We start from the raw sequence: 23,115 nt of genomic DNA, 5'->3' as shown, positions 1-23,115 counted from the left end.
CCCCTCAACTTTCCTGTCTGGAGATGCCAAGTTCAGTCCACCTTGATTGGCTTTAATCTCCTCGGATACATCAATGGTTCTGTCAAAGAACCAGCAAAATTCAATGATACTGCACAAACAACTCCGAATCCAGCACATTTGACTTGGTATCACCAAGATCAGATAATTACCAGTGCTTTACTTGGGAGCTGTTCAGACACCATACAACCTCTTATAGCTTCTGCATCCACTGCTTGTGATGCCTGGCAACGGCTCGTTGCTAACTATACTAGCGCCTCCCGAGGACGGATCCTTTCCCTCAAGGCCAAGCTTACCAGAAATCCAAAGGGTAATCGGTCAGTCACCGCATTTTTGAATGACATGCGATCGATAGCTGACGATCTCGCCCTGGCTCAATGCCCTATTTCTGATGAAGACATGGTTGTGTATATTTTAACACAACTAGGGGATGAGTACTGCTCCATCGTATCTGCCGTTCGTATTCGTGACAAACCCATTTCTTTGGGAGAATTAGCCGATGCGCTCACGGATCATGAACATCAGTTGGCTGAAGTCGATGATGCTCGCCAATCTCTTTTGGCTACTGCTAATGCCTCCCAGCGTGGTCCTTCGGCTTCTCAAAATAGTCAGCACTCCACTGCTGATCGGAGGTCCCGCAACAACACCAACAACACGTATGGCAATAATTGACCGAATTGGTCGCACAACAGCAACACTCGACCTAGTGTTGTGTGTCAATTCTGTCACATTGCTGGCCATGAGACTCGTGTTTGCCGTAAGTTAGCTCGGTTTTTAAAGGCCCATAATGTGTTTCCCGTGCAGGCTCCTACATTTCCTCAGTCTCAGTCACCTGCAGCTAATTCTATTGTGGGATCGACTACGCCGTGGATGTTTGACAGTGGGGCGTCTCACCATGCCACACCGGATATGACTCCTCTGCACACTTTCACCGAGTATAATGGGCCTGATGGGATACGACTGGGCGACGGTAATTCTTTAAACATCTCTCACATTGGTCAGTCATCTATTCTTACTCTTCCGTGCTCACTCTTCAAAATGTCCTACGTGTTCCACAGTTGCATAATAATTTAATTTCCATATCGCAATTGTGCAAAACTAATCAAGTGTCGGTGGAATTATTTGATTCCCACTTTCTTGTAAAGGATCTTCGAATGGGGATGTCATTACTATGGGGGGGCGAACATTAATGGTGTCTATTATGCACCTCTCCTGTGTCAACCTACATCCAATTCCATGCAGCTGTTTCGAGTTTCCCAGTGGCACCATTGTCTAGGCCATCCGTCTAATAAGGTGTTGCATCGTGTGTTGCAACACTGCAACGTTCCCATGTATGTGTCAGCATTAAATAATTTTTCCTGCCAATCATGCAATGTATACAAAAGTCATAAATTACCTTTTTTCCAAAGCACACTTGTTAGCAATAGGCCTCTACAACTGCTCTACACTGATGTATGGGGTCCGACGGAAAAATCTACTGATGACTTTGCTTATTATGTTATATTTGTCGATCACTTCTCTAGGTATGTCTGGTTATATCCTATAAAACGAAAGTCTGATGTTTCTTTGATTTTTCCTCAGTTTAAAAGGTTAGTGGAGAAATTCTTTGGTCTGTCTATTGTGTCAGTTTATTCTGACAATGGGGGGGGGGTGGGGGGGGGGACTTTATTAAATTAATTTTGATGCTCAATGCTCATGGCATTTCGCATTTTTTGACTCCTCCACATACACCTGAGCACAATGGCATCGCTGAACGGCGACACAGGCATGTCGTCGAGAATGGAATGTCACTCCTTCACGCTACTTCTTTGCCTTCTTCGTACTGGTCTCACGCGTTTCAGGCTGTCGTCTATCTCATCAATCGGCTTCCAACTCCAGTATTAGGTAATCAATCTCCTTATAAAGTTTTTTTCAAACAAAAACCCAACTATGATAAGTTACAACCTTTTGGTTGCCTGTGTTTTCCCTAGTTGCGTCCCTATAACACCAAGAAACTACAACCGAGGTCACGTCCATGTATTTTCCTTAGTTATTCAAACACCCAATCCGGTTATAAATGTCTAGACTACAGTTAGAATCGTATTTATGTATCTAGACATGTTAGATTTGTGCCTCATGTATTTCCTTATAACGATTTGCAAAAGTCATCTAACAGCTTACCTTCTGATTTTCATAATTCTGAATCACATCGTATTTTGTGCAAGTCGTCTCCTTTGTCTACACAAGTACAGACCGTGGGTGTTCCAACTCCAGTTCCAACTCCAGTTCCAACACCAGTTCCAACTCCAGTTCCAACTCCAGTTCCGAGTCCAGTTCCAACACCTGTTCCAACATCATCTCCCACTGTCTCAGAAAATGACCAAACCAGCCGTCGTTCGTCACCCACTGTTACCACGACCGATCAACCACCCAGTCAGCCCGAACAATCGTCGTCCGACGCCTCTCAGTCACAGGATGGTCTGCGTCGCTCCACTAGACCACGTCGTCCTAACCCCAGGTATTCTGACTATGTTATCAACCACACCATAGCGCATCCCTTACCTCCCACTTTAGAGCCCTTTACCGTCGCTCAGGCCTTGAAGAATGCTCGGTGGAGGAAAGCTATGGACGAGGAGTTTGACGCACTCCAACGTAACAAAACGTGGTGCCTGGTTCCTCGCGGTGTTGGGGTTCCCATTGGTTGTAAATGGGTTTACCATGTCAAGCGTAAACCTGATGGCTCAGTTGATCGGTACAAGGCACGCCTTGTGGCCAAAGGCTTCTTACAGACTGCTGGCCGGGATTACTTTGAGACCTGTAGCCCGGTTATGAAACCGGTCACCATCAGGTTAGTTCTAACTATTGCGTTGAGTAACAAATGGGTTTTGCGCCAATTGGACATCAACAATGCGTTTTTGCACGGGACTTTACATGAGGAAGTTTACATGGACCAACCGCCCGGTTACGTTGATCCGCTATATCCATCCCATATCTGCAAATTAACGAAAGCTCTGTACAGCCTTAAATAGGCCCCGTGAGCCTGGTACCAGGAACTCTCTTTGTTCCTGCAGCGGTCTGGGTTTATTAAGTCACAAGCTGATGCTTCACTTTTTGTTTATCCAGCCAAAGGTGTAATTGTCTACTTTTTAGTATATGCCGATGACATTTTGTTGACAGGTAATAACTCTACCTGGCTTGATCATTTTGTGGGGTCCTTGTCAGCACAATTTGCCCTTAAAGATCTTGGTACTTTACATCATTTCCTGGGCGTGGAGGTCATTCCTACTGGTGGTGGACTTTTTCTGTCTCAAAGTCAGTATATTACTAGCATACTGACGCAGTTCATGATGGATGGTGCAAAGGATGTTTCAACACCGCTGGCTATTTCAGAGAAGTTGGTACCGCTGCGACCGTCCGATGTTGCGACTGATGCCAGTCAGTTTCGTCGCTTGCTTGGTCTTATGCAATACTTGGTGATTACACGTCCGGATGTGGCGTTTGCTGTCAACAGACTCTCGCAGTTCATGCATGCACCCTCGGAGTTACACTGGCAAGCCGCCAAACGCCTCCTGCGGTATCTTAAAGGAACCGCTTGTCATGGTTTGTTGCTACGTGCAAGTCAGCCTCTTTCGTTGCGGGTATACACTGATTCAGATTGGGGTGGGTCGTCCACTGAGGGTTGTTCCACTACCGCATATCTGGTGTACCTAGGCGATAATTTAATTTCTTGGAAGTCTACGCGTCAGAAGTCTGTCTCGCGATCGTCCACGGAGGCGGAGTATCGGGCCCTGGCAAATGCAGCAGCTGAGGTCCTCTAGGTCAAAAATTTGTTGCAAGAGTTAAAATTGGGGCTGGTTGAGCCTCCGGTACTGTTTTGTGACAACTTGAGCGCCACGTACGTTTGCAAGAATCCCGTGTTTCATTCCCGCATGAAGCATCTCGCCTTGGATTACTACTTTGTCCGGGATTTAGTTGCAAATGGTACGCTAGTTGTGCGGCACGTTTCGTCTTCAGCTCAACTAGCCGATCTTCTCACTAAGCCACTAGGTCGTCGCCTCTTTCTTCAGCTTCGGTCCAAGATTGGAGTCTCCGATGGATCCTCCATCTTGCAAGGCGTGCATGTTAAGCCAATATGTGGCTAGAATATCTTTAGTTGTTACTTGTTCTATTTGTGCTCCTGTAAACTAGTTATTTGGTTGTAACTTCCTACTATCTACACTCCTCCATGTACTATATATAGGTTTCCTTCACAGTAATAGAGTCAATAGAATTCAAAAAAAAATATTAATGTAAAATGATAATTTTGTTCAATAATTTTGATATGACAAAAATGCAACCGAAATTGAGTGGGATACAAAGTGCGCGCGGTATGAAAAAAAAAATCAATAAAGATTGCATTACAAAGACGTACACTACAGAAATGATAAAAAATCACTACAAAATCAAAATGTGCATAGTTACACCAAAGGCAGTAACTTTATTGGTGAATTTACTACTACTACAAAATCACCAACCACCTTTTACTCAACTGCGAACTCATAGACCATGGTGTGTTGATAGTTGTCACTTGGCTGGACAACAATGGATGGGAAATTTGGTGTGTTGACAGCATTTGGGAAACCCTGAGTCTCTAAACAAACCCCTGCATGCTTATTGTAGATAGCTCCACCTTTTCCAACAATCCCATTCAGATAGTTCGCTGTGTAGAACTGCATGCCATGGGCATTCATCCATACGTTAAGAACAATTGCGCTCTTGGGATCCTTGATCTTCACCACATGCTTCAACCCAGACTTCTCGACTACACAGTCAAGTACGTAGTTGTGGTCGTATCCTAAACGAACCTCCTGGATATCGCGGCCAATCTTCTTTTTAGTGGTGAAATCAAATGGAGTGTCTTTAACCGGCTTTATTTCTCCAGTAGGAATAGTATTGTGATCCACAGGGGTATAGTGATTAGCCCACAACTGAGCAGTGTGTTCAAGAATGTCCACTGAATTGTGGCCGGCGAGGTTTCAATAAGTATGTTGAGCCAAACTGACTGGAGAAGGATCTAGAATTATTTCATAAAATAAAAAGGCATTAACTCAAGTGGGAAGGGTTTCACTCGTTCTCTAACCTATGACGTCGCAGTATGAAAACAAAAAACAAAAATAAAATCAATAAAGATGACATTACATAGATGTAATATGTAGATTTCCAAAAAAAAAAAAAAAAAAAAAAAAAAAAGAAGAGATGTGATATATGTACCTTCCTCCCCATCATGACTATGAATTTGAAGGTAACTGATGGATTTCCATCCTCCTTAAATTCAGTAAATCAAAACGTACACTATAGAAATGATCCTATTTGACTCAAACCAAGCTACTATCTAATATCTCATCGAATCAAATAGCAATGAAATAGAATCTATATTACATTCTGATTCGGAAGAATTTTGCAGATCGAGACTCACCATGGACCAGTTTAACGGCCGTGAATATCCAACTCCATTGAGTGTGAATTTCCCATGTTTGATCTCTGAACTCATCTCATCGTGATCATCACTAATTCTTCATAAGAAAACACAAAATATCAAATGGATTCATAAAACTCACCTGATAGATTTCAAGCGTGTCGAATTCAAGAACCACATCATCCAATTTCCTTTCAAAAATCACACATGCAACAGAAATATCAGATAAAGATTGGATCTTTATATCAGTGAATTGCGTAACAATTTGGAACCGTTGTTCAAACCTTAACTTCGATTGCGCCATTGTTGAGTTCAAAGATATTTGCTTCCGCCATTGTTCTATAGTCTGAAAAATTCTCGAGATACAAATTACAGAGTATAAACGTTAGACTGTAGGAGTGAATAAAATAGGTTTGATAGGAAAGTTGTAACGTACTGGATACAAATTAGGAATATTGTGTTATTATATATAATAATAATAATAATAATAATAATAATAATAATAATAATAATAATATACATCATGTATAATATTACCAATTATGCAATATTATCATTAATAACTTTTAATTAATTTCAATTTTACATTTACTTACCAAATAAGTTTTATTAATTATATATATATATATATATATATATATATATATATATATAGATAAGATTATAAGAAAGAAAGTATTATAAGAAGGGGGTAGGGAGATGAATCAGACGAAGGGAAAAAGAAAGAAAGAAAGAAGAAAGAGAGAGAGAAATGGGAAGCAAAGTAAGACGAACAAAATAGAGAAAAAAAAAAAAAAAAAAGATAAGAAAGGGAGGTTGGGCAGTTTATGGTGTTGCTAGGATCATCATTTTGGTAAGATTTTATGTTAATCAAAACTATCATTTTTTTTTTTGAATATTGTATGTATTGATATTACTAGTTTTTTACGCGCATTGCGCGATTGGGATAATGCTCAATGTTTTTTTTTTAAATAAGTACTTTAAAGTATATCAAGATAAGATTATATTGGAATTGTTCATGCATATATAATTAAATGTTAAATTTGCGTATTTAAATAGGCAATTCTAACTTTACAAATGCAAGATAATATAGTCAAGATTGATTATAATTGTCAATAAAATAATTGTATAGGTATGGTTGAAACCAAATACGGAACATAAGGAGAGCAAATAAAAATTAGGGCATAAAATATTAAATATATACTAATATTGAAGAGCTAACTGCTGATTGCGAAATAAGGATATTGCGAGATAGTTTTCCACTTCAATTTGTTGTGTGATTTGAATACTCTCTTTATCAACAAATTCCTCAAGTAGTTAATATGATTGGCTTTATTAATTATATTTTTTTAATTTTTTCATGATATTAATAAAATACTTGGTAAAAAAATATATAGCATTATTTTGTATTATGACTTTGATATTTAATTAAAAAATAGTGCACAAAAAAGATAATAGACAATGTAGTGAATATAATCAATTGATGAATTTGAATGTAAAGAATTTGTACATTGGAGAAATATAAAGACAATATAACTAATAAAATTATTTCTCTTAATTATTTTATTGATAATGAATAATTTTTTTAATAAAGACATTGTAGTGAATGTAGCGAATATAATCAATTGATGAATTTGAATGTAAAGGAATTTTATATTAGAGAAAAAAAATACAATATAACTAATGAAATTAATTCTCTTATTTAATTTATTGATAATGAATAATTTTTTTTCAATAAAGACATTGTAGACACATAATTCTAAATTAAAGAAATGCATATGTATGTATTATTTTTTTTGTTGTAGCTACTAAATTATTATTTAATTTAATAAGAGTAAAATAGAGTACTAATTATGCCAACTTTGATTGAGATGAGGTTCGAACCTAAGACCTTTCTGATTGAAATCAATGAGTAAGTTAACGGTGAACTAACAGAAATTAACGGAAAAGATAATATTTAACGGAAAAGTTAACAGATAATTATATTCATTAAAGATAAATTAGGAAATCTTAAGGAAAAATTAAAATCCAATCAATCTGAGCCATTCATTTGATTAAAAATTTGACCGCCATTTTTTCTACCCATTATAGGCCTAACTCTCTTGGGCTCTTATTAGTATAGTAGATATGTGATATTATATGATAGAGCAAATACCAATTTTGGTCCCACGAGTTTTAGCAAAATGACAGTTTTGGTCCACATGTTTAATTTTTACCAATTTTCATTCACGACTATTGTTTTAGTACCAATTTTCATCCACAACTATTGTTTTACTGCCAAAATTCATCACGCCGGTCACTCATTCGTTTAAGACATGCCGAAATATGAAATTATTAAGGGTTGTTTCGTGCTTTTCAAATTAGGATCCATATTTGAGCATGAATAAAGAGATTTAAGCCCTAAGATCTATCACAATTCGCAGTTTTTCTCCTCAAATTAAGGTAGGATGAGGAGGAGAACTGCGGATTGAGATCAATCTTAGGGCTTAAATTCATTTATTTATGCTCAAATTGAAATATTAAGTTGAAAAATAACGGAAATGCCCTTAAAAGTTTTAGATTTCGGGATGTCTTAAATTGATGGGTGACCGACGTGATGAATTTTGGTACTAAAATAATAGTCATGGATTAAAATTAGTACTAAAACAATAGTCATGGATGAAAATTGGTAGGAATTAAATATGTGGACTAAAACTATCATTTTGCTAATACTCGTGGGACCAAAATTGGTATTTGCTATTATATGATATATGTTATTCAAGTGAACACAAGTACATTTATCAATAAATGGTAATGTTGTGAGGGGTGATTCTCGAGCTATCGAGAATGGGCTTCGACGTGCCGAGCCCTGTGTGTGTAAATGCTTGGCTTGGAATTTTTGGAATTTATATATATATATATATATATATATATATATATATATATATATATATATATATTAAATAATGATCAAATGTAATCAATTTTAAAAAAAGTGTTATTTTGATAAACTACACCATTTATATATGTGGTGAAATCTTATTATTATTCCACGTTCATATTATTACCAAATAAAGTTTGAAAAAGAAATATTTTGTCATGAAAGAATATATATATATATATATATATATATATATATATATATATATATATATATATATATATGTATATATATATATATATATAATTATTCGGGGGCGTGGAGGGGTATCCCCGTCCCCGTTTTTCAAAAATTTTTCCTATCCTCGTCTTTTTCGGGGCGGAGATCGGGGATCCTCGCCGGGAACGGGGCACATTGTCATCCCTATTTATCAAGTAATACTTGAAAAAACTCTACTATGTTAATTGTACAAAAATACACATATATTTATATTTATATGGTTTGCGAATGTATAAGAGCATATAAGTACTTTAATTTGAAAATTATATAAAATCCAAGCCTATTATTTTACGGGGCGAAATGGAACTTACATAGCTTATGCTAATTTTGGATATACCTTGTGTTTGTGTGAAATGATTTTTACAGGTGAACATGAATAAGGATTCAAGTTGAGAACGAGTTAAGTCTATTTAAGAATAGACAGCATGGAAGATTTGATATTCTTGAGAAAATATTGTTGTATAGCAAATTTGAAATTTTATGTATTAAGTTGTACTTGAGATATTATTTGATGTTGTAAAATTTAGCCTTAGCACTTAGGTTGTTGGTTTCATAAGTGTGGCGGTGACACCCATTTTGTTAATAAGTTCAATTTTGTTAACTTATTCTTTCTTTCCTTTTTCCAAGTTCAAATATCTTGAATAAATACCCCCAGAGTCACATTGTAAAGGGTTCTGAACTCAAATCTAGTGCAATTACTCTGTCCACATTTTCTCTCAATTTTACTTAATATTTTTACGGTTGTGTTGGCCCGCCGTCCGTTGGGACCGATACGAAAAGTCCCATCTCTAAACTTTGCTAATGGCGCGCACTCGACGCAGTAGACACTCCAACAATGCCGTCAACACTAGCGGTTTACGCAAACAGTTGAGCCGCCCCAACTTCTACGAGCGATCGGCAGCTCGCATAGCTAATCCCGTCGCACCACCTAGCTCTCTTTCGCTTTTCCAAGTTCAAATATCTTGAATGAATACCCCCGGGTCACATTGTAAAGGGTTTTGAACTCAATTCTAGTGCAATTACTCTGTCCACATTTTCTCTCAATTTTACTTAATATTTTTACGGTTGTGTTAGCCCGCCGTCCGTAGAGACCAATATGAAAAGTCCCATCTCTAAACTTTGCTAATGGCACGCACTCGACGCAGTAGACGCTCCAGCAACGCCATCAACACTAGCGATTTATGCAAACAGTTGAGCCGCACTAACTTCGGCCAGCGATCGGCAGCTCGCATAGCTAATCCCGTCGCACCATCCAACGAGGTTCCCGCGGAGATTCCAACCCAATGGTGACACCCGTCATTCCGACCATAGTAGAGGTGATGGTTTGCATGTTGGACGTGTATGAGCGTGAGATGGGTTTGGCAGCTCCCACTGATCAGCCACGACCCGTCCAGTCAGTGCCTTTGGAATAGGAGGTGCACACTGTTTCTCAAGCATCCAAGCACTCTGTCTGATCAGAGGGCCGCACGCTCGGCCATGCTCGGGCAGCGCGATCAGTGCGTTCACGGTTAGGACCTGCAACTCACGTCGCTCACCCACCCAACTAGGTGGGGGTCTCGGGTGCGCTCCGTGGCAGAGCCCGTGAGGGAAAACATTCAGAGGTGCGCAGCCTCCAGACATAGGCATGAGACTATTGCGACTAATTTGGAGAGTAGCGAAGAGTCGCCAACCAGGCGAGAGGGAGTGCAGCTTCGTGTGGCTTCTTTGGCAGAGGAGATTAAAGAGTTGGAAGGAAAGGAGAAACCGACTGCCAAGTCTTTGCTAACTTCTTCCCCCTTTTTAGTAGAGATCCTAGCCTACAAGGCTCCGACAGATTTCAAGCTACCCGACCACCCATCTTACGATGGATCCGGTGACCCGCGCAATCATTTGATCAGCTTCCAAGCTAAAATGCAGGTGGTCGGGGATGATGACCCGATGATTTGTAGAGCGCTATTTCCTACACTGGCTGGCTTCACGAAACGTTGGTTCTTGACTTTTCCACCGGGGTCGGTCACTAGTTTTGAGGCCTTGGCCGACCAGTTCCTGACACACTTTGCTGGTAGCATGAAGCCTAGGAAGTACTTTTCGGACTTAGCCTGGGTGAGTTTGGATGAGGGAGAGAGCCTGAACAAGTACATAGCGCGCTGGCAGAAAGAGATCCATGCAATCGAGCGTTTGGATAATAAGACGGCCTTTACTATTTTCATTGAGTCTTTGCGTGCTGATGGACAATATAGTAAGGTGCGTGATGAGAATCCTCAAACTTATGCTCAAGCCATTCATTGGGCCAATCAGCTCACTGACACTGAGGATGCAGTCAAGTAAAAGAGACGACAGCAAGGCTCGTTATGGAATAAGCGATCTCGGCCATCTGTCGGACAAAGATAATATAAAGGACGAGTACGGAAGTGTTTCTTGTTTGCTCGATTACTGACGCGCCTTTCCCACATCATGATCCTAAGGTACAGCTCGAATGGTTTTGGATCTCAGATATCATGAGGTTTAAAGACAAATGTGAGTTGCCTGACAACAAAGAGGAGGCGGAGATACAGAGAAGGGCGCCATTCTACGCAGTAGTGGATGGTTAGTTGTATAAGCGTTCCTTTGCCGGTCCGTTGTTGCGCTGCCTGGTCCCTAATGAGGCCAAGACCGTAGCCCATCGAGGAATATGCGCAGCTCATTAAGGCTCTAACACTTTGGCCAGGAAGCTGGTTATTCAGGGATACTACTGGCAGACTATGGTGAAAGATTACATAGAGGAGGTCATGAAGTGCCCGACTTTCCAGTCCTTCGCTAAGAAGGACACCCGACCGGTTACTTTCTATATATCGGTCACCATCGCGATTGCCTTTTCAAAATGGGGGGTGGATTTTCTCGGGCCACTACCTCAAGCGCCTGGTCAGTATCGATTTTGTATTGTGGTTGTTGACTACTTCACTAAGTGGGCAGAAGCCGATCCCCTGGTAACCATTATTGACTACCAGTGCCGCTGGTTTCTATGGAAGAATGTCATTTGCAGATTCGGACTGCCCGAGCAGCTGGTCACTAATAATGACCGACAGTTTGATAACCGGTCATTCGATGCATTTTGCATTGAGCATAGAATCCGTCATATCAAGGTGGTTGAATCGCACCATCCTGAATGGGTTGCGGAAGAGGTTGGAGGAGCTGGGCGGAACTTGGGTTGACTAGCTGGAGAAGGTCTTGTGGACGTACCGAACGACTCCGCGCCAAGCAACTGTGGAAACACCGTTTACCTTAGCGTATGGGTTCGAAGCTAAGGTTCCTACTGAGATATAGGTCCCCAGTCGGCGGACATTACTAAACAATGAAGAGGGCAATCATGAGAGCCTACATATTGAGAAGAATTTTCTAGAGGAAAGAAGGGATGTTGCTTATGCCCGAATGGCTGAGTACCAGCAAGCAATCAAACGATACTAGGACAAGCGGGCTACGGTTAAGTACTTCCGGGTGGACGACTTAGTCTTAAGGAATCGAGAGGCCAGTCGACCCATTGAGGGAAGAAAGCTGGCAGTGAAATGGGAGTGCCTTATAGGATCTCGGAACTCATATACCCGCGAACTTACTGACTAGAGACAAAAGAAAGCAAGCTGGTGGACCAAATGTAGAACACCCACCACTTGAAGAAACTTTATATGTAGTCTACCTGTTCTTTTTCTTTTCAGTATTACCCAATGTACGCACTCAGCGGCCAAACTATTCGTTTGTTACTTAGTTATTTAGCAATAAAATTCGTTAGTTAGTGAAAATATTTCCTACGCTATGGCGTTAAGAAGGGCCGGGAGCCATCAGTCACCCCTCCTTGTGAGGTCGGCTGACTTACGCTTTTTCAAGCGCTGTGTAAGGAGAGGGTTCGACCACGCGACCGAAGGAGCGGGCAGGTGTTTAACACCCCGTCTTACGGTCTTTAAACCCGAATTAATTATTAAAATTAATCTCGTCAATAATAGTTAAAAATGATTTAATTTAATTATAATTCCCTTAATTAATTAATATGGTCCACAATGGATCGTGGACCCTTGCCTAAACTAGAGTCTTTAAAGCCTATTAGGAATAAAGGAAGTGGACCTGTACCATTCAAATTATAATTAGGAATCTAGCTCTATAAATAGGACTCTAGAAAGCATTAGAACCCTTCCCACCCATATCACTCGAAATTCCCCCAAGAGACCTAGCTAGGGATGGAAACGGGGCGGGGCGGGGCGGGGAATGGGGTCCCCGTCCCCGTCCCCGAAATAGATCCCCATTCCCCGTCCCCGCCCCGTTTCCCGGCGGGGATTTTTCGGGGACGGGGAATCCCCGCCCCATTTTCGAATGATGCAATGAAAAAGAAAAAAAAACAAAGCAAGAAATAATTTACCAGCAATTCAACAACAATAATAAGTAATTAATAAGTTAATCAAAACAAATTAAAACTAAACTAATTAACTAATAACTTAATCAAAAGTACTGAACTAAAACAAACCAAAACTACTATTGAGTACTGAACTAAATGAAATAGCTAATAAGTTAATAAAAACTAATGGACTAAGTAAGTTCATTAATATTATATATATTATAATATTTTGTTTTACTGGACTAGTTAAGTTTATTAATATTATATATATTATAATATTTTATTTTTATTATAGAGTCAGTCGGCACAGGCAGGGAGGACTACTGTGAATGTTCATGAATGTTTTGTTTTTAAGTTTATTAATAATATATATATATATATATATATATATATATATATATTTATTTATTTATTTATTTATTTATTTAATATTATACGGGGAATCGGGGACGAGGCGGCGACCCCGACGGGGATGGGGAAATTCTCCCCATCCCCGCCCCCGTTCCCCGAAAAAAATCCCCGAACCCGCCCCCATCGGGGCGGGGACCGGTTTTCCCCGTCGGGGGCGAGTTGAATTGCCATCCCTAGACCTAGCCAAGGAATTCCCTGTCACCAAGCCTAGGGGAGATCAATTGGAGAAGGGCCTTAGGAGTTAAGGAAGATTTAATTAAGGCTAAGAGGTAACCCATGTCTTAAAAAACCTATTTTTCTTGCTATATCTTATTTATTGGTTCCTTTGATAATCGTATGTGTGATCTTGTCATTGTGTCTTGATAGAGCTTATCTTAGGGTAAATGCTGTGATTGATTGATAATCATGACGATCCTGATATTCGTATGTGGTTATATGCATGATCTTGTGTTTAGACATGTCTAGAGCTTGTTATTAGGGTTTTACGTGATAGTATCCTGATGATCTTGTGGGTCTTGATGTTTTTGATTTAATATGTGTTATGGTCTTGCATCTTGGCATGTTTAGGCTTTGCATCTAGAAGTATTATCGTGTCGTTTCTTGGCTTATTCTTGGTGTTCAAGTCCGTGTTATTGTTGATATGTGTTGGGAGGTGTTTGGACTTGAATTTGGGCTCGATTGATGAATTCCCGGGATGAGAACCGTAGCCAAGGGAGTCGTTCCATCGGGTAGTCGGTGGGGGAACGAACCCCCACTTGACCTCCTGCTGGAACAGTGTCATGTTCCAGCGGGGTACCTGCGGGGGTTCGTCATCCCGCTAGAACGTAGCGGCCTGCCGGCGGGAGATCGTCCTCCCACCGTACCGCCCGCTGGTACGGGCGGTGTGTTGTGTTGTTTTTCACTGTTTGATGTTTCCTCATGTTCCGTTGTGCACCGTTTGATGTTTGTGAGTCTAGTTTGATGTCGTGGATACCGAATTAGGATTTGTGAGCCTGGGTATTGCATGTGGTTGGATTGGTATGCCGTTGGCCTAGGATGAGGTTTGTATGTCTCCTGGTGAATCTTGTGGTTACTTGGATATCTTGGGAGTGGGGTCTAGGTTACTCCCCGTGGGTTGTGTGTTTGTTTTGGTGTCAATTATTGATACGGGTCTACGTGTTTGTCGTGCCCTTCCCTTGACCATCCCTTGTTGTGGTATTTTGAGTATTGAGTAACGGTGTTGAGTATTGATCATTGTTGATTATTGCCGTTGACTGCTGGTTGTTGTGTTATGGCCCATGATGAGAAAAGAAATGTGATTACCATGCTATAGGCCGGATCACAGTACTGTTGGCACTGCGAGTGCTTGATCGTTGTGCTATAGGCACAGATCGCATGATTACCGTGCTATAGGCCGGATCATGTTATGTTTGGCACTGCGAGTGCTCGATCATTATGCTATAGGCACAGATCGCGTGATTATCTTGCTATAGGCCGAATCACGTTATGTTTGGCACTGCGATGCTTGATCATTGTGCTATAGGCACAAGATCGGATGATCCGTGCTATAGGTCGGATCATGGTGTGATGGTATCGATCATGGTGAGTCTTATTGTTGTTTTGGTTTTTATTGAGCCTTGTTATCTCATTGCCCTGTAGTCTTAGGTTGCATGCTAGTATCTTTATAATATTTATTAGTTTATATTGCCGAGTCTGTTGATATGTCTGGAATCTTGATCTTGGTTTTAAAGATAGAGTTAGTTAGGATTATATATGTATTCTTCAGTCTCAAAATGGTTTTCATATATCTACCTATATTGTACTCAACGCGAGGGAGTGGGTTACTAGCATTATTCGCTAATGGTTGTTACACCATATGTTTTTCAGGTACTGATTAGTAGCTTCGGAGCGCGCTAGTTGGATTCGTGGATCTAGCGTAGATAGCTCTAGTGTTAGTTAAATAGCCTGTGTGCCTTGAACTATATTTGTATATTGATTTGTGGATTATACTTGTTTAGTTAGTATAGCATGTGCATCTAGGTTCTCAAACCTAGATGTGGCATAGCACCCTGACTTTAATGCTTAGCTTCTACTCTGTTTGGGTATTAATGATAGATTCGCCTTTATTTCATAAGCTTTAAATGTTTTAAAAATTTAGGGGTGTTACATTTGGTATCAGAGCCTAAGTTTGACCCTAGGACAATGCCTTTAAGATAAGACATTAGGATACTAAGCTTGAACTCTAAGTGTTTAAGTACTTCAGACTTAAGGACCTTAGGACGCGCGGTGAGATTGTGAGTTTATTTATCGCTTCCTGCTATGTTTTCCTTTGACTTGCTCCTTGTTAGACATAAAAGTTTTTGTAGTTAAGGTGCCAGGTAAGGGTGCGTGCTCCTGACTTACATCTATGACCAATGTTAAACCTGTAGAAAGCTGCAATGATGCCACTAAGAGACCAGGCCAGGACCCCCGAGACACCCACCAACGACCCATTGACCCAAAACCTACAGCAGTTGACCCAGATCGCCCAAACATTGAGCGACACTGTAACACCCCGTGTTACGACCTTCAAGTCCGAATTAATTATTGTTGTTTTGGTTTTTATTGAGCCTTGTTATCTCCTTGCCATGTAGTCTTAGGTTGCATGCTAGTATCTTTATGATGTTTATATTGCCGAGTCTGTTGATATGTCTGGAATCTTGATCTTGGTTTTAAAGATAGAGTTGGTTAGGATTATATATGTATTCCTCAGTGTCAAAATGGTTTTCTTACATCTACCTATATTGTAATCAACGTGAGGGAGTGGGTTACCAGCATTATTCGCTGATGGTTGTTACACCATATGTTTTTTAGGTACTGATCAGTAGCTTTGGAGCGCGCTAGTTGGATTCGTGGATCTAGCATAGATAGCTCTAGTGTCAGTTAGATGGCCTGTGTGCCTTGAATTGCATTTGAATATTGATTTCTGGATTATACTTGATTAGTTAGTATAGCCTGTGTATCTAGGTTCTCAAACCTAGATATGGCATAGCACCCCGACTTTTATGCTTAGCTTATGCTCTGTTTGGATATTAATGATAGATTCGCCTTTATTTCATTTAAGTTTTAAATGTTTTAAAAATTTAGGGGTGTTTTAAGGCGTACTAGGCCATGAACCAGGCGACCACCCCACCAAATCAGTTTACACTTATGGCGATAAGAAGGGTCAGGAGCCGATCATTCACCCCTCCTCGCGAGGCTGACTGACTTGGCTTTCTCAAGCCTGAGGTTGAGATGGATGGGTACTAAGTAGCCACGCTGCGTGAAGATAGGAGTTAACCACTCACCCCTCCTAGCGATGCTGACTGACTTGGCTTTTTCAAGCCTGAGAATTTGGGATGTAGTGAGTGTTGAACAACTTTGCTGCTGGCAGGAGCGAGGACCATCCGCCGAGTGCCCAGCTAACCTGGTCTCCGCCAACTTGAGGGTTTGAGCCATTAGGAACTAGTCAAGCCTCCGCACTCGGCAAGGCCATCGGCCTGATTTAGATAGTTCATTTTTTCTAAAATCAGCCAAGGCAAAGGGGTAGGCAATCGGGGTTGTTCACTAAGTAAAAGAGAAACTCGCATGTGGTCAGCTTTTCCCACTAAGGGACTTAGCTGAATTTGGCGTCGATTTAGGAGGTCCGAGTGGGTAATGGAGTTCGCAAGCAATAAGGTTTGCAGGCAGTCAGCTTTGCCCACTGATGTACTTAGCCGATTTTGGCGTTGGCGGAGGATGCCCATGTGGGAAGGCAGTGTAGTCTGGTTTGCTAGTTCCTGAGGGGTTTCCAGGCAAACAGTCTTCCACGCTGGGGGACTTGGACGATTTGAGCGTTGGAAAACATGCAACAAGAGTGACTGGCTAGTTTCCGTACTTGGCGAAATTTAACAATTGTTAACAAATTCAAAAGCGAATGAACAGACTGACAAGAAATAAAAAGATTCATTAAAAAAAACCCTTAAAGGGGAAAGTGAATTACATCAAAAGAAATGAGATGAAGCCCTATCAACTACCCTAACTAGCTGATCGACCAGCAGCAATGTTGTGGGCACGTGAATTGTTAGAATATTTTATAATTAGTTTTATTAATTAATTAGAATGATTATTTTAAAATTATTTTATATTTAGTTTGTTAGAATTATATTATAATTTATGTTTATCTTAGTTTTTTTTGTTAGGATTAGTTTATCCTATCTCATTCATGTGGTTGTAATAATCTGTTTGTTAATTGTTATTTAAGGCCATTGCAGGCATAATGAAATAAAAATGTTTGAGAATTTTTAAGATATGAAACTAAGTGGGTGTTTGGTTGGACGGAAAACATTTTCCATAGAAAATGTTTTCCTAAAAGTGAAGGAAAATGATGTTTTATGTTGTTTGGTTGGATGGAAAACATTTTCCATTGGAAAAAGTTTTCCTTGAGAATGACGAAAACAAATTCCTAGCCTATCCTAGGTATTTTGTTTTCCATGGAAAACTAAAATGACAATTTTAGCCTCACCATTATTTATTAATTACTCTTATTATTATTATATTATTATTGTTGTATAGGGTCATATTTGTCATTATACACATTATTCCTTACCATTCCAAACTCAACCAAACACTGGAATTCATATTCCCAGTAATTTCTTTTCCACCAACCAAATAATGGAATCTATTTTCTTGGAATTTATTTTCCATGGAATTTTAATTCCATTTCCTTTCAAATATTTTCCAGCGAACCAAACGAGCTGTAAGTGTTTTCAAGAACTCGGGAGAGTTCGACCATGATCAAGTCATGGTGATCCTGACTTATCAAGTGTGAAACCTCACTTGTGGTGTCGTCTCAAATCCTACGTATCACCGTATAACCCCGTGTGGCCGAGGATAGGGGTGTGCAGCGGACGGGTTCGGGCGGATCGGATTGGGGAACCGTTCATCCGATCAGACTTCGGATTGGGGAAAACTACCCCAATCCGGTCGAATTAAGAGGGAAATCCTTTCGGATTTCCCATGTTCGGATACGGTCGGGTGGGGGTCGGATTTCAGTTTGAAGTCGGATTATAAAACATACCAAAAAAAAAAAAACTGTAAAAATGTCCAACAAACTTAATAACCCTAAAATAAATTACCAAAGCTATGTAGGCATTTAGATACATAATTACATATTGCAGTTTCCAACTTTGGCTCAAAAAGCAAAAATGAAGTTCACAAAAATACACACAATAAACAATTCTCAAACAACACTAAACTACTAAGTACTAATTACTAAAGTACTCAGCAGTCAGCAATTAGCAATTCAGCATTCAGCATTAGTCACCATTCACCAATCAGCCTTCAGCAATCAGCATTCATCCATTCCATCTTCCTGCTCAATTATAAAACCATTAAAGGTTTTAAAATTTAAAGCCAATAAAGACAAAGAGAAGTAGAGAACTAATAATAATTAATAACAAAGGCTCAGATTGCTTTTTTTCATATCATTTTAGAGTTGGGGGCAAATTGCTTCATGAGTTTTGTCTCAGAGCAACATACCAAACACCCAAAGTCCTTTTAATTCAGACAAATGGTGGAAGCATCATCATAGCCATAACTAAACAGAAAGCAGAATATGAGAGGAAGGGAAGTGATATACCAGAATTCCAGAATACCAGAGATGTAACTGAGTAAGTGCAGCAACATTTATAAAAAAGTTACCAAGCCACTTAGCAATTAGCAGTTCTGGAATCTTACCTGAGTTACCTCAAAGAGTCCACACATTTATCAATCAAACTAAACAGAAAGTCAGAAAGCATTCAAAGCAATGTTATATAAAAGTATTACAGCAATTGTTGGGAGTGTTCCAACAGTACCTGGTAAAGAACCAGCAGCTCCAGTGGACAATTCTGCACAAAAAGGAAAAACAAAAAAGAGTTTAGAAAAGGTAACAATTAACAATTTATAAAGTTGAAACCTAGAAAGTTAGAAAAAAAAACAGTACCCTTCTCTAATCTTTCAACATCATCCAAGTTTTCCTCAACAGAGATTGGATGATTGGGTGCCCTCAACCAATCTTGTGCACATACTAGGGCTTCAACAATTTTAGGATTTAAGGAACTCCTAAAGGCATCTAATACCCTACCACTAGTACTGAATGCACTCTCAGAGGCAACAGTTGAAATGGGAACAGCCAGCACATCTCTTGCCATTCTAGAGAGTATAGGAAATCTATCACTATTGACCTTCCACCATCTTAGGACATCAAAGTCCACATTTTCTTCATCTTCCACTAATTTTTCACTTAGATAAATCTGGAGTTCAGTTTCTTTACTGCTTCCACCAGACTCCATTCTCTGTTTTTTAAGCTGGCTTTTCATTCTAGCCTGAGGTTTTCCAACTGAAGTTTGAGAATGGACAGGTTCAGATTGGGTAGATTGCAATTGCACAGTAGGGGATGCAGACTGCACATGGTAGGTGGCTGTATAATCATTAAACATTAGAACCATAGAAGATTGAACCTTTTCAAAGCATGATTTTCCTTTTTCATCACCATATAACTGGGCAAATTGGGCAGGCATGTACTCAATCTTATCCCTAGGATCCAAAATATTGGCATAGAATATCAAGATGTTCATTTTTTCAGGATCTCCCCAATATTTTTCAAATTTTTGTTTCATATGGGACCCCATTTCCTATAAAACAGACATAACACAGAAAAAATTAACACAAAGTCAAACACAATTCACAGATGCATACAAACACATTCAGAAAATGTTAACAATTTACCTTTTCAGAGGTTGAAACAGAGTTAACCATGTCATCCAGCATGCAACCTAAGTCAGAAATCTCAGAAAAGAAAGTATTTGAAGTGACATAGAGAGAACCAGATATTCTCACAGTCATCTCATAGAAGCCTTTCAGGAAATTGACTAAGCTTTGCACAGAAAGCCAATCCATAAAATTTGGAATAGAATCAGATAAGTCAGCATTCAATGAGGCATCATTCTCATAAGCTTCAAAGGCCTTCTGGTATTGAAGGGCAGTGTTGAGAATCATGTATGTGCTGTTCCATCTTGTTGGAACATCAAGTTGTAATGCACATTTGGCTTCCACCCCATTAAGCACAGCAATCTCTCTAAACTTCTTAAGTCTGGCAGGAGAACTCCTCACCCATCTCACAACATCTCTAACTTTCTTAACAGAAGGACCTGCATATCTCAACCCATCCTGAACCACTAAGTTCAACACATGGGCTATGCACCTGATGTGCATATATTGAACCCTAACAGAAGACCCACCCCATGACAGAAGTTTGTTCTTGAAAAACCCCAAAGCTGTGTCATTTGAAGAGGCATTATCAATAGTAACAGTGAAGACATTTTTAATCCCCCAATCAATAAGACAACTCTCAAGGGCTTTGGCTATGTACTCTCCCTTATGAGAAGAAATTGGGACAAAGGAAATGATCTTTTTGTTAAGCTTCCACTGATCATCAATGAAATGTGCAGTAATGCACATGTAATTTATCCTTTGGACAGAGGTCCATGTATCAGTGGTCAAGCTGACCCTTTGGGTGCTCACCCTAAACAACTTTTTTAGGCTTATTCTCTCATCTAGGTAAATCAGGTAAATGTCTCTAGAAATGGTCCACCTAGAAGGGATTTGAAACCTAGGACAAGCAACTAAAATGAATTTCCTAAAGCCATTTCCCTCAACAATCCTAAAGGGAAGTTCATCAACAATGATCATCTCACACAATGCCCTCCTAATAGCCTCTTGGTTGAAAACCCAAGTCCCCAAAACCCCCTCAGAAGCTTCTGTTCCAGAGGCATTAAAGGTGAGAAGAGATTGCCTTGTGTCCTTACAATGAGGATTTTTTAGGCAGGCCTTCATATGGTTTTTCAATGAGGAAGTGCCATGCTTTTTACTTTCACATTTATAAATTTTTGCACAATAAAGGCATTTGCCCTCAACTACTGGTCCCTCAGTTTCACCTTCAGCAGGTGGAGCACGGATCTTTTCAAAATGATCACATACTATATATTTAGACTCCACCTCTTTCCTCTTCTTTGTAGGAACAACAGGAGGAGAAGGCATAGGATTTGTCTGAGGATTTCTCTCAGTACCTTGAGCTTCTACTCCATACTCCTCATCAGTTGAGGTTGGAGGGTGTCCAGATGCACTGATGCTTTCCATCTATAAAGATGGGCATCAGTATCCAAATAAAGCAGACAACCAAACAGCATGTGAGATTACCAATCATACAATCATATTAAAGCTTCCACCATACAATCATACATAGAAGTATTACATATTACTTTCAGTTAATTTCACATGTCATCATGTATGCAGAATTGCACATAAACAATTTAAGGGTCACATATCCATAAACTTAATACAATTTACAATTTACAATTTACCAAAGGTCGGCCTCGTGTTTTGAGGTTTTCCCAGTTGAACCCTGGTTCTTGTTGGTAAGCGGGACCCTCGTGGATCCACCAAAGGTCGGCCTCGTGTCCGAAGTAGAATGAGGCTATCTCTACGCGACGTTCTTCTGGGCATTCCACTAACCCGAGTATCTTTTCGAGGGTCCGGATCCATTCCTCCAGGATCACGGGGTCCTCTTCTCCTGAGAATGTGGGCGGTCGATGGTTTGAAACTTGTCGGGCGACGTCTGAGTTCGCGTTTGATGGAGGAGGCGGGGGCCTGTTGTTGCGAAGAGCTACGTCGCTTAGTGCCTGGGCGACTTGCGTTAGTTGTTACAGTGTTTGGTTCAGGGGGTCGTGTGTGGTGGGTTCCGGAGTCCTTGATTGTCTTCTATTGGGTGCCATGCTGTCGTTTTTTTTGAGTCAATGTTTTATAAGAACATTAAATTAGAGCTTGGCGTCTTTCTTTGACGTGATAAGCGGAGGAAGGTTTTCTTTCGACAATGAAGGGATGAAGTGAGGGGGTTTATGTGTAGGTTTCACAATCTCACCGCGCGTCCTAAAATTCTCGCGTCCTATGTTCCTAAATACCTAGAGTTCAAGCCTAATGTCCAAAAGTCCGGTTTTAAGAGTCTTATCCTAGGGTCAATCTTAGGCTCTAATACCAACTGTAACACCCCAGATTTTCAAGAACATTTAAAACTTATATAACAAGGATAACATCTCACTAAATCCCAAAGTATAACATAAGCGTACGGGGTGCTATGCCACACCTGGGCTAGAGAACCCAGGTGCACAGGCTATCTAACTAATATCCTATGAAATATAAATGCATAACATGGCACGCAGGCCAAAAGGGAAACTACTCTACTTCTACGCTCCAGTCTAGCGCACTCCGGTGTTCTAATCCTCTGTGCCTGAAAGCCAAATATATCTGTTCAGCGAGAGATGCTGGTAACCCACTCTAACGCGTTGAAATACAATACATATAGAGATATATATATATATATAGATATACGAAAACCATTTTGAGCATGAAGATATATTCTACAAACTCTAACTTTTAAAACCGGGAATGACTCGACAGATAAGGCTAGACACAAGCAACGGTTATAACAAGCGTATACAATCCACAACAGGCAAGACAGATAAAGCTGAGCACAATTAATAAACATAACCCAACATAAACAATCCCCAGCATAAATCCCATAGTCACATCCCCCAAGATACTCATAACTCATCCATATCTCATCGAATAGCACACTTTGTTGGCGCCACAGGACCAATCGCATGCCCATACATGAGGGTCAGCGCATATAGCTCTAACACGGCCCCGCAGCACCCTGCCCCGTATCGCAACACGGAGGGGTCGATCGCAACCGACCGA

General features: G+C 40.1%; 1 protein-coding gene and 1 pseudogene across 1 annotated transcript; both read right to left on the bottom strand.

Annotated features, from left to right (window-relative positions):
- Positions 1-4,517: 4,517 nt before the first annotated feature.
- On the bottom strand, positions 4,518-5,756 carry LOC109168305 (annotated as a pseudogene).
- Positions 5,757-18,667: 12,911 nt separating this feature from the next.
- LOC109168304 (zinc finger BED domain-containing protein RICESLEEPER 2-like) lies at positions 18,668-21,498 on the bottom strand. Its single transcript, XM_019317319.1, has 6 exons — positions 21,019-21,498; positions 20,089-20,787; positions 19,304-19,994; positions 19,176-19,208; positions 18,959-19,056; positions 18,668-18,691 (listed from the first exon to the last, which is right to left on the bottom strand). The coding sequence occupies exons 1-6, from the start codon at positions 21,496-21,498 to the stop codon at positions 18,668-18,670; spliced, it is 2,025 nt and encodes a 674-aa protein (XP_019172864.1).
- Positions 21,499-23,115: the final 1,617 nt, after the last annotated feature.

The sequence above is a fragment of the Ipomoea nil genome, unplaced genomic scaffold (assembly GCF_001879475.1).
Source record: "Ipomoea nil cultivar Tokyo-kokei standard unplaced genomic scaffold, Asagao_1.1 scaffold3195, whole genome shotgun sequence".
In the NCBI taxonomy this organism is placed as follows: Eukaryota; Viridiplantae; Streptophyta; class Magnoliopsida; order Solanales; family Convolvulaceae; genus Ipomoea; species Ipomoea nil.
Note: the sequence above shows the minus strand (reverse complement) of the source record. Positions and strands in the feature narration are given on the sequence as shown.

Coding starts and splice junctions, on each gene's coding strand:
- LOC109168304 (XM_019317319.1), bottom strand. CDS start 21,498: ATGGAAAGCATCAGTGCATCTGGACACCCTCCAACCTCAACTGATGAG. Junction 19,209..19,303: donor TGTTGAAAGATTAGAGAAGG/GTACTGTTTTTT, acceptor CTTTTTGTGCAG/AATTGTCCACTGGAGCTGCT. Junction 18,692..18,958: donor TCTGGTATTCTGGAATTCTG/GTATATCACTTC, acceptor ATAATTGAGCAG/GAAGATGGAATGGATGAATG.